Below are 11622 nucleotides of genomic sequence, written 5' to 3' on the forward strand. Positions count from 1 at the left end.
TCTCACAGCACAGAATTGTAGCAAAACGGCAACATGCAGAAGCTGAGGTAGCCCACAGGTAGAAGCAGATCGGCATATATGTTTCAACTTTATTTTTTTTTCCTATTCTTTGGCTTTTTGTAGAGCTTGCAGTACCTGGACGTGTCCATCCTGGGCGAGCTGATTCCTCGGCTCTGCGAACTGATCAAAAGTGGAGTAGGCCTTGGCACAAAGGTATGCCTGTGATTTAAATGGACTGCTTGGAAATGGAAAAGGAAAAACAAGGACGCACTGAGTTCAATGTTCTTTTTGCATTCTCTTCTGAAGTAACAGTTTAGCTCATTCAGACTTCAGTTGTCTTAGGTCTGAGTCTCAGTTCATCTGCATCACTTGCTTTTTTTACCCTGTGCCACTGGCACCTCCTTGTGGCTGCCTGTCTGATAGATTCTGAGGGAGCGGAATTCAGTATTTTTCCTTGATAGCTCTGAATCTCCCAGGGCCATCCATCCTGAACATAGTCCTGGTACATTGTTACTTCCCATATGCAATTCTTGTAATTCATTTGATGTAAACTGTTCAGCTGCTTCTAACAGACTCCCTTTGCATCTGAGCAGAGGTTGAGTGGTTCTAGAGAGTGTCGCACAAGCTGCGAGTATTACGAGATGCTGTTTTGCTTTTTTCCTATATTTGTTTTCCCCTTTAATCTTCCAGGGAGGCTGTGCCAGTGTAATTGTATCATTAACCACACAGTGTCCACAGGATTTAACACCTTATTCAGGTAAGACTTATTTCTAGTGTAAGGTTTTAAAATTGATTTTGTGTCTCTTTTGTAGACAGTTTCTTCCCTGTTGGCTCCCCATTGCCATCCTAATGATCTTTGTGTATGTTACTTGCCTCAAATTGCTGTTTGGGTCTCCTTTGTGCATGTTTTGGAGGTAGTTCCTTGGGATTTTAAATGTCTCCATCAAAACTGAAGGAGCAGAGGAAAAAGCTGAGGGAATTTCTTAGTTTTCATACACACAGTCTTTGGTCTTTGCTGCGACAGACTAGCAGTGCCTGTGTTAGTAACAGGACTGTAATAAGCACATGTTCTTCAACTTGTGCAACCCAACATAAGTAGAGATTGCATTGACCACTGACCTGGTGCACAGCACCTTTTCAACTGCTTTGTTAAAATGCCTTTATTAAAAAGCTTTCTTTAAAAAAAAAAAAAAGAATTTTGCTTTCTCTTGACTTTAGTGGAGCTGTTCGTTACCAAGCAGGAAGTCCTTTGCTCTGGCAGCCTTTGTTTGTGAACTTGGACTTCTATTGACAATCACTAGAATCTCAGTTTTCTTTTTGTAGAGATCTCCTTTCTGTTGTGAAATCCTGCTGAATCCAGCAGAAATGCACCCGAACACACTGAGCAGCTGTGGGTGCCCACGAGGGGAGCGTCGCTGCCTGAGGTGCAGGGCCTGGGGCTCTGCTGCAGTGTGCTCATACTGAGCATAAGACCAAACAGACCCCATAAAGATGAAAAAAAGAGCATGCATAAATCCATCAGTCTGTTAAAATGCAGGCCAATAAATTTCTGGTTATGGCAATAAACAGTCATTCAGACAAATGAAGTCTGGGTTCCCTTTTCCAACAGGCAAACTCATGAGTGCTTTACTCAGTGGCTTGACCGATCGTAACAGTGTGATACAGAAATCCTTTGCCTTTGCTATGGGGCATCTAGTCCGGGTGAGTTGGCGTTTGAAATGGCTTTAATTATTCTAAAATTTTTAATGTCTTATTTTTAATGTGTTTGAGTGATATGAGCCTCTTCCCTTTTACAGACGTCCCGGGACAGTAGCACTGAGAAGTTGCTGCACAAACTCAGCAGTTGGTACATGGAAAAGGAAGGTACATGGATTTACATATTTGTTGTAGCACATGGTGCAGAAAAGTGTTAATGAAAGAGTTAATAGCAGAAACTGGTAAAGAAATGTTCCTATATGGCAGTGTTCAGTTTTGCTAGCTGGAGAGCTCCCATGCATCATTATGCAATGCTGTTCTCCTGTGCTTCCAGAGAGCCTGACCAAGCTGCGAGAAGGAAGTGCTGCTTCCCAGTCACCACACAGTGTGATTGTTTTGTTTCTTTAGAGCCAGTTTACAGGACAGGCTGTGCTTTAACTGTGCACGCCATGGGACGCTACAGCCCCGACGTGGTGAAGAACCATGCCAAACACATCCTGCCGCTGGCTTTTCTTGGCATGCACGAGGTCTCCGGCGAAGAGAAAGGCGAGAAAGAGGATTCTGCTCTGTGGACTGAAGTTTGGCAGGAAAACGTGCCTGGTAAGTTGCTGTGAGAGAGGCAAACACTCTATGTGGAACATGAAGTATGAAATAACATATTTTCTGCAAATTCACCTTGAAAGTACGGTTTTCTTGGCACGAGATTTCAGAATCCTCTTTACATTTTCTTCTGTACTAAAGACTTCCTGTGTGAGATTGGGCAAGTTATTTGGCCTCTCTAGTTATTTAAAGTAGAGCTGCTGATTGCACAGCCCAACAAAATCACAATGAGGATAGGTACTTTAAGACTGAGAGATGCTCAATATCATTGTAATACTGCGCGCATCGTGCTGCAAGTAGCCAGACAAGCCTTGTTGTCAGTCTTAAGAGTGCAGCATGCTCTGAAGCTATAGAGGGCTTTAACTTCTCCCTAGAGCTGATGATCTAATCACCTCCAGTGGTCCCTGTGGTTTTAACTGCAAGGTGAATCTACCCTGTAAAGGCTGATTTGCCATGTTATCTGTCTGAAGAGGAAAGTGTGGATGCATAGTGAAATGACTTTGCTAGCTCCTTCTCCGACCTGATTTTGGATCTGGATAACAGATTGCTTTCATACACCAGATTGCTTTGCTGGTATGGGAAAAAAATACTTCCAGAAGAGATTTCCCAGTGATCTGCTCTAAAAAGCTAGTTTATTGCAGTATGTTATTTTATCCAGGTGCTTTTGAAGCACCTGGAAACAGAACCTATCTTCATTCAGCCTTGAAGGATTTCTTTTGTCCCTTTGCCTGAAGAACGACCTGCTGATACTTTTAATCTGCTTCAGAAAAAGTAAATCATAACTGTTATAGATACTTCCCCCCCACTTTTTTCTTTTTTTAGGATCAAGGTTTTGAGAGGGGAAGGAGGGAGTAGTTTATTGTTGTTTGTTTGTTTGTTTGTGGCAAGATTGCATTTTCTCTCTGTTTGCCATGCAGGTACTCAGGGTGGTATCAGGCTCTACATGCAGGAGTTGATAGTCATTACACAGAAAGCGTTGCAGTCCCAGTCGTGGAAGATGAAGGCTCAGGGAGCTGCTGCCATGGCGTCAATTGCCAAGCAGACGGGTTCTCTGGTGCCCCCACACCTGGGAATAGTGCTGTCCGCGTTGCTGCAGGGCCTGCCCGGGAGAACGTGGGCTGGAAAGGTAAGAAAATACTGAAAAAGAGCTGGCCGCTAAAGCACTGGTGTGAGCACCAGCATTCAGTCCCTGAGGCAGGGGATGGAGCATTCCGAGCTGCAGAGGAGAGTGGGTGGGAAGCTTAGCTTAGCAGCCTGGCTTTTAGCCTGTATTTAATGGAAAGGGGTAGCGTAAGCGTAGGGTGGAGTTCAGAGTGCTGGGAGAGCTGGAGTCTCATTTGGGCTGGTTCCTCTGTGCCATATTCGTAGAATCATAGAACCCTTGAGGTTGGAAGGGACTTCCAGAGATCGTCTAGTCCAACCCCCTGCACACACAGGGTCACCTAGAGCACGTGGCACAGGGTGGCATCCAAGCGGGTTTTGAAGGTCTCCAGAGAAGGAGACTCCACAGCCTCTCTGGGCAGCCTGTTCCAGTGCTCTGTCATCCTCACAGGAAAGAAATTTTTCCTTAAGTTCCTGTGGAACTTTTGGTGCTTCAGTTTGTGGCCATTTCCTCTAGTTCTGTCAGTAGCCCCCACTGAAAAGAGGCCAGCACCATCCTCCTCACTGCCTCCCTTGAGGTACTTATAGACACTGATGTTCCAGGCCCCTGATCATCCTTGTGGCCCTGCGCTGGACTCTCTCCAGCAGCTCCACATCCCTCTTGTACTGTGGGGCCCAGACCTGGCCTTGGAGGGGGCTAACTTTGTCTCAGAGACGCTGCACAGCCCCTTTCACCTCCCAGTCAGTGTAGGTGAAAAGTCAAGTCTCTGACAGAAAAAAAGGAGGATGAGTATCAACCGGTCCAGAGTGGAAGGAGGAAAATATTGCTTCTCTTGTCTGGTGTCATGGGCATATTTCCCCACAGGCTTAAGCAGCACAGTGCAGACATTACTACTGTGGAGTAGCACTAGGCCATTTGGTGAGGGAAAAATTTTCAATGTTTTAATAACTTACTGTTTTATTGATTGCAGGAGGAGCTGCTAAAGGCTATTGCCAGCGTTGTCTCAACCTGCAAGTAAGTGCCTTGAAAAACAAACTTCCTTCAGGTTCTGAGATCCCAAAAAGGAGGTTCTTTTCACAGGGCAGTTGCCTTGCTGGTGCTAGCAAAGAGGCAAGAGGTAGTATAAAGTTGTGAGCACTGCCCTTATCTCTCATGAGGAAGTGAGCAGTCCCTCTCTGCTTATCTAGTCCGTGAGAGTCACTGGTGAGAACTAGTGAAGTAGCAGAATATGCTGTGGAGCATTGGTGGCATTAGGGCAAGGAGGAGGATGAAGGGCCAGGGTTGCCAAGAAGAGAGAGGAGAGCAAGTAGAAGATGGGTGAGGTGGGAGAGTGTGCTGGAAGCATATGAGGAGGAACAGGAAACAAAAGTGGAGGAGAACAGACATAGTGAAAGAGCAGCAGCATGGTGCAGGTTTATTTACGGCTGATGGTAGGCTGCCCTATGCCTGAGTATGGGAGCTCCTTGCTATCTGTGGGAAAAGCTATGTTTGGGAAGGGCCTAATGGGGATCTGAAAGTCTGCGTGCTCCTTGTGTCTCAGTGCAGAGCTGCAGGTGCCTGTCCTGGGTCAGCCCAGCGTTGGCGAGGTTGCCCAGGCGGTGCTGAAGGAGTGTCGGAAGGAGACCCTGCAGTACAAGCTGGTGGCGCTGCGCTGCGCCGGCGAGGTGCTGCAGGCGACAAAGCAGGACCGCTTCCAGGAGGTGGCAGACATCGTCTTCCCCATGATAAAGAAGGTGACAGCTCCGTTTTTTGGGTCTTGGCTCTTTCAAAACACAGCACCCAGGTGCTGACAAACCAGATGTTGCTGTTCGAGGCACACTTTTAGTTTTCTACATGTCTGCCCAGAAGGAGCAGCTGATGGGAAAAATACCAAAAAAATACTCATCCAAGTCCTGATGGGGAGTTGAGGGCTGGGAGGGTTGTAGCTGCTGCCTAACTGCTACCTAAACTCTGAATTAGCCCGAGTGCTCTCTAAGCAGAGTCGGTTCTGTGGTGCCCAGCATTACGCCAGTGCTGTGTTTGAGTCTTGCCTACTCTAGATGCAGGGAGACCTGCAGGAGGCTGTATAGTTAGCCTGCCCCATTGAGTATCTGCAGTGCTCTGCAGATGAGACCCTCACAACGCAGGGAGCTGTTTGAATGTGAGGATGGAGAGCCTGGTGAGCTCCTCTTAGGTTGCCAGCAGTGTCAGAGCTGCCAAGGTGCCCTGCGTGGTTGAGTACCAGGTACAAGACCAGTGCACACAAACTGCAAGGGAAGGCTAAGCCGAGCGGCTTGGCTGGCGTGCCCTCACCCCTCTGTCATACACCCTTCACAGAATGCTGCTGAGAGCACGGGCATGGCTTCACCAAAGCAGGACGAAGAAGATGAGGACATGAGGGAGAGGGAGATGCAGATGGAGTCGCTGATCTGTGCCTTCGAGTGCCTGGGTAAAGCCTGGCCCCGGAGCCCGGAAACGCAGCGTAAGTCAGCAGAAAGACCTCTCTGTCTGGCCCTAAAAATAAAAGCAGAGTGGAGGGAAGCCTCAAGATCATATGGAAGGGTGGGGAGGAACTGCAGGATTTCACTTCCTGCAGCTTCCAAGATCCTTTCAGGTCTTCAGTGAAAAAGCTACTCCAAAAACTATCCTACAGAGTAGCCATCCCTGGATAATCTCCTTACCCTTCACTTCCTGGAACTGTTCTGAGTTTGTGGGAACAAGAAACTTCTAGGGCATCATGCTCTAATGCAGGGTGTCTGATGTGGCATGTTAACCAAAAATGCCTGGTTTTGCCAATTACAGTTACTTTGCATCAAAGCTGGAAGGTACAAGGTGAAGGAACTACATAGATGTCCTGGGGTTTTCAGCCTGTGTGGCTGAAAATGAGGGGACATCACGGTGCTTTTAGTTAACATGACAAAAGGCCTGTGTAAATATTCATATTCTAAAGTTTGTTAGTGAGAGTGTTGTCCTGCCTAGATGTGTGCAGGCTTTTAGGGTCACTTGGTACAGGATGTAGCTTGATGTCACTTGGAGTGCATTACAGGGAGCAGGGAATGTTTCTCTCTGCTTTTCGCCTTTGTAACATGATGACATCCTTATTTCTCTGCAGGTTGCTATCGACAGGAGTTCTGCAGGTTGATGTGTGAGCGTCTGAAGCTCAGTACATGGAAGGTGCAGCTTGGGGTGCTCCAGGCCATGAATGCCTTCTTTAAAGGGTAATTTTCCTAACCATCCTCTGGCTTGATGTTGTTTCTTTTCCTTGACACTTCAAGCTGTTCTATGAAGTTGTGGCAAAGGTGGCTCTTGTCTCAGAGACAGCTGAGCAGATGTACAGAAGGGAGTCCACAGGGTGTCTGACAGCGTTTTTGCATTTGGCAGGTTAATGCTGTTCGAAGAGGAGCACTCAGACCACGGGGCTTTGTCAGGAATATTGTTGGAAACCTGCTCATCTATCACCTATTCTTTAGGTAAATGGACTTTTCTCAGTTTGTGGTTGATGATGAGTTATTTATTAAAACCATCTTCCTCTGAAGGCTGGCATGCAGGCAAAGGGAAGGATAAATGTAGCGTGTCAGAGATAATACCTCACCCATCTTTGCATCACACAGTGATTATTTTGATTTGGCAGTTGCTCTTCAGGACCAGTAGTGTACAGGGTGCCCTGCCCCAAAAAGTTTTTTTTTTTTTTTGATGAGAGGGAACTTCAGAGGGAAGGGAAGAGAAGGAAAATATTGCTGCATAGGTGCCTGTCAAGAATATAAATCTGAAACTCATTGTTCGTTTGTTTTTTTGTTGTTGTTTTGCTTTTCCCCTGTAGAAAATTAATCCCATCTAACCAAACTGTTAGTGATGTAATGAAATAATAGTTTTCTGCTCCCTAAGTTCAGGCTTCTTGGGCACATTGCTTTGAAAATACCCCAGAACTGTTCAGGCAGCCAAAGCAGGTTGCTCCAGGACTCTGAGCCCCTTGGTGCTCTCCCTGAGGAAAGCACATGTGGGTGCTAACGTGCTCCCTATGCAGTGTTAACAGTCCTGGGGGCTGCTTGTTGCTCAGGCAGTTTCCCAGCTTTATCTTACGGCTGTGGCAGTGCCCAAAATCTCCTCACACGCCCCTAAGAGGTGTGTGCCATACAGCCAGACCCAGAGGGGCAGGACACACGGGATAGATGGGTTTCTTTTAACCATAAAGACTGCAATGGAATGAGGTATTTACAAGATTGTAGGTCTGCAGGCCAAAACTTTTGAACACTTTAGCCTGGTGCTTGATTTGTCTAGGGTTTATATACCCTCACTTAACACTGCTTATTGATACCTAGGTGGTCTATAGCCATTACAGTTCATTAAAAGCCAAGTCCTAGGCACAGAATCTGTTTGTGATCGCGCTGCAGTTGGGCCAACTCTTTCTCCTTCAGCATGAGGAACAGTAGCGCCGCGGAGCCCTGCCCAGGGCTTTATGTTCCTGCCAGCCCATAGCTGCTCGCTCTCTGCCACCCACTGGTGGGGAGCCCTGCAGCACAGAGGAGCTCTCTGAGCTGTGGAGCAAAAGCTCCCCGAGACCACAGTGCTTTCTGCTTCTTGTGCAGTTAGTGTGCGTTTGCCTCTGAACGTGTTATTTTTTTTTTTCCCGTAGAAAACAAAAGCTACACATCCATAAGAACAGAAGCTTTGTCCGTGATACAGCTGCTCTGCACCAAGTTGAATGGTAAGGATCTTCACATCGTTCTGTGTGGGAAAGTCAGTGTTTGAGAAAGGCGGCGCATGGCCTGGGGACCTGGAGAGGGGCATGTCTGCCTTTTGACAGAACTAGGTAGCTGAGCAGCGTGCAGGTAGCTGTGGAAGGTGCCTGGGACGCTCTGCGACTGGGCCCTGAGGAAACATGGAGAGGGCTTGAAGCAGCGGTGGGTGAGGTGAAGGTCCAAAGTGTCATCTCCAGAGAGAGCAGGACAAGTTGGACAGGCTGTTTACAACTAACTGCTTTGTTTTGTGCAGAGGAGAGGTTCTTGCCCTCCCCATGCTGAACCGCCTCACTGTCACCTTGGAGTTTCAGCCGTGGCACAATTTGCCTGAGAGACGCAATGTGTTCAGGTCCTCTGTTCCCTGGCAGATGCGTGCTGCTGTGGATGTGCTCTGCATGTTTACTCTGTCCTAGCAGAAACTGTTTTCCATCCCTCTTGCATAACATGAAGTCAGAAACATGTTCTCGCATGTCCCACGCTTAGGGAATAAAGTTCAGCCTGGTTTGGGTGGGCTCAGCTCCCTGTGCAGGAGATCATGTGTGTTTTCCCAGCTGAGGTTGCTCTTTGGTAGCCTTCTCCTTGAGGAGTTGATGAGAAGCAGTCCCTTCAGCCTGTCCAAGCATTAAGAAAATGTTTTGGACTTTTTTTTTTTTTTTGGCATTCTGGTGTTCAAGTCCAGTGTCTGTCTCTCTTTATTTACACAGAAGCTAAGCAGTGGGGAAGCCTGGCACCAGAAAGCAGAGACCGCCTCATTTGTTCCTTATCTGCAATGGCATCCGATAGCAGACCCGAGCTGCGGGAGAAGGCCTCTGCGTTGAAGAAAACACTTGAAAATCTTGACTAAATTGTAAACGCAAACTATAAAGTGCCATGTAAAACAAACAGAAAAAAAAAGTGCAGTGGTCTGAAAGCTGAGTGAGAAAATGAAGATTACTCTGTAGCATGCATTGGTTCTGGCCAAAATAAAAAATGCCTTAAATTCTCTTCCCCATTAATGTTATTTTTACTCTTTTTAAGCTACCCATCCAGTTATTGTTGTATCAGTAAATACCTCTAATGATCTGCCCCAGAATGCTTGCAAGTGTGCAGCACGAAGTAGCGTTCAGGGCAAGATGCATATTTTCTTTTCTTTAAATAGGCAAGAGAATGTTGCTCAGATCCCCCTTGTCCCTCAAGGAAGTCGCTGGAAACCCACCAGCGCTGGGAGCCAGAAGCACGTTTGACTTTCCACCTTGTCGTGCGTGCCTGTATCTCGGTGTCCCAACGCCGGCGCTCCCGGCCCCGGGACGGGACCGGCCGTGGTTACGGAGCCCCTTGGGCTGCCCCTGCTCCCGCGCGGGGCCGGATGGCGCCAGGCGGCCGCGCGGCGCCTGCGGGGACGGTCCTGCTCCACGGATGCACGGAGGCACTTTACGGAGCCGCGTGGGGCCCCGGCAGAACACTGCTCTTCTCGAAGTTGTTTTGCATGGACACTCCTCAGCTGCAGGAAGTAAAAATGAAAATGAAAAGCAGTCTTTTCTAGAGATGTTTTTGAAGAGTGTTCGGAGTTTGCAATGATACATTTTTTTGATAGTAGTAATCTTTCTTTCTTCTTCATGTTTGTAACCCTGTTCTTGCTTTGGAAACCTGTAGTGACTTAGACTTGTCAGTGTCTGTAACGAACTGAATCATCTGTCATTTCACAGCAGCTGGATTCATGCTGGTTCACAGCAAATACTTTTAAATTTTGCACTTAGGAAGAAGGAACATGCCTGCATTAACTTGGAGTAAAATTTCTGTGTGGTGAGATGGCCAGGCTGCCTGTGCGCTGTTCCCCTCCTCGGACTAAGGACGTGGCCACTGTAACAACAGGCTTCTAGTGGTGGGAAGTTACCCTGTACCCTGACCTGACCCACACGAGAGCGGCGTTTTTGGAGGTGAACGCTTTGCCGATGGTGAAATGAAATACTCAATGTATTGTTGGCAATGTTGGCAATATTACGTCCATGACTTTCAGAGAGAAAAGTCTGTTTCTTTGCTTATGGTCCCCAGCTGCTCCAGCTGGACCTGCCGGACAGGATGTATCGGAGATTCCTGGGAATCCGAGGCAGCGTTCCCCCCGCTGTGCCCGTCCGGAGCCGTGTCCGCGGCACCCGCCTTTCCCTGCCATGCCATTTCCCATTCGGTATTTTCTAGTACTGTAACTGTATTTAGCTGTCTGATTTTTACCCATGGAAGGGAGGAATGTAATCAGTGCGCACCTGGTAAGGAAACTTCAGCAAAAATGGGCAGATCTGTCCCACTGTGGCGCTTCTGTAGCAGAAACCTCAGCATCAAATGCTAGATAAAACAATCTTGTACTGGAGGTGATCAGTGAGTAACTCCCTGGTGCTGAGAGCTGGTGCTATAATGTTTTGATTTACACCTTGTTGCAGGGAGCTGTTTTTTGTTTACATGCAGTTTGAACTGTTAAGCACAGTTGTAAATTTTAAAATCTTATTGGGGAAAAAAAAAACACTTTATGATGTCTTCAAAATCTTGCTCATCATGACATGTAGTGTCATGAGTGCTCAGTTTTTATTAGATCAGTATTACCAGCGATGCTTTGCTGTAGCGGTTTCCGTCTGACTCGTTTTTTCTGTTTTTGGTTTTTTTGGAGGTTTTTTTTTGGTATTGGTCAGCATTACAGTTACAGAAAAGCAAGACTCTCCAAGTCTCTGGTAATTTGATTTTTCACTGTGGACTGTAGTATTGAGACGCAATGCCTAATATGGTCAAATGACTATGAATAGAGTAACTCTAATAGTGGTCAATAGCAACTTGTATTTCACTAATGGGGATTTAAACTATATCAAAGAGCATATTCGAGGAAATCTAAAACCAGCTGAATTAACAACTCTGGCTGAGATTGTTAAGGTGGTTAGAGGTGGTATAAAAGGTTTCTCTGTGAATCACAAAGCAATATGTTTTTCCGTGATTACAGGATAGATTCAGAGACCCTCTCTGAAGGATGTGCCTATACACAAAACCTACCTGCACAAGAGTTAATTCAGCCAGAGGTCAGATTTCCACTCCTGCTCATTTGTAAACTTGACAGGATTAAAAAATAAAATAAAAAAAATTGTGGCCTTCCTAGAGTTTTTCCTCTAAAAGTGATTGCACTATGTAAAACACACTGTACTACTTTGCCCAGTGTGGGCATTTCCTGTGCTGCTGCGATGCTGCTTTGTGCACCCGGAGCGAGGTGTGCGGTTCGATGTTAGCACTCCTTCTACCCTACAAGCTGCTGCTTAAGTGGATGTATATTGAGAAACGTTTTCTAATGTTGCAAGAGCTCCATCAAATTCACTGCATTCTGTACTTGGCTGTTGAAGTATGTAAATGGATTGATTGAAAGAAAACCCTCCTGCTTACCAAAAAGGTAAAAACTAAATAAAGTTGCATGACCTGTTCTTGGAAGTAACTGGTAATTTTTTTCTCCCTGTGACCATTTTAAGTTGAACACAAACCTCTGTATTGTGCTTTTAG

The 11622-nt window shown here is 46.6% G+C and overlaps 1 protein-coding gene across 2 annotated transcripts in view; it reads left to right on the plus strand.

The window, feature by feature from the left end:
• ECPAS (Ecm29 proteasome adaptor and scaffold) overlaps positions 1-9099 on the plus strand; it is a 56223-nt gene extending 47124 nt beyond the window's left edge. For both annotated transcript variants that reach the window (XM_088533672.1, XM_088533671.1), the window contains exons 37-49: positions 124-213; positions 691-757; positions 1610-1701; positions 1797-1863; positions 2104-2295; positions 3213-3421; positions 4368-4411; positions 4938-5130; positions 5714-5858; positions 6489-6594; positions 6758-6846; positions 8010-8081; positions 8820-9099. In XM_088533672.1, the coding sequence (XP_088389798.1) occupies positions 124-213; positions 691-757; positions 1610-1701; positions 1797-1863; positions 2104-2295; positions 3213-3421; positions 4368-4411; positions 4938-5130; positions 5714-5858; positions 6489-6594; positions 6758-6846; positions 8010-8081; positions 8820-8959 (1506 nt within the window). In that variant the 3' untranslated portion in view covers positions 8960-9099. The remainder of the gene's footprint in view (positions 1-123; positions 214-690; positions 758-1609; positions 1702-1796; positions 1864-2103; positions 2296-3212; positions 3422-4367; positions 4412-4937; positions 5131-5713; positions 5859-6488; positions 6595-6757; positions 6847-8009; positions 8082-8819) is intronic.
• Positions 9100-11622: the final 2523 nt, after the last annotated feature.

This window comes from Tinamus guttatus, unplaced genomic scaffold, assembly GCF_059628265.1.
Source record: "Tinamus guttatus ecotype Peru unplaced genomic scaffold, ASM5962826v1 Tinamus_guttatus_pri_ptg000513l, whole genome shotgun sequence".
NCBI classification, from domain to species: Eukaryota; Metazoa; Chordata; class Aves; order Tinamiformes; family Tinamidae; genus Tinamus; species Tinamus guttatus.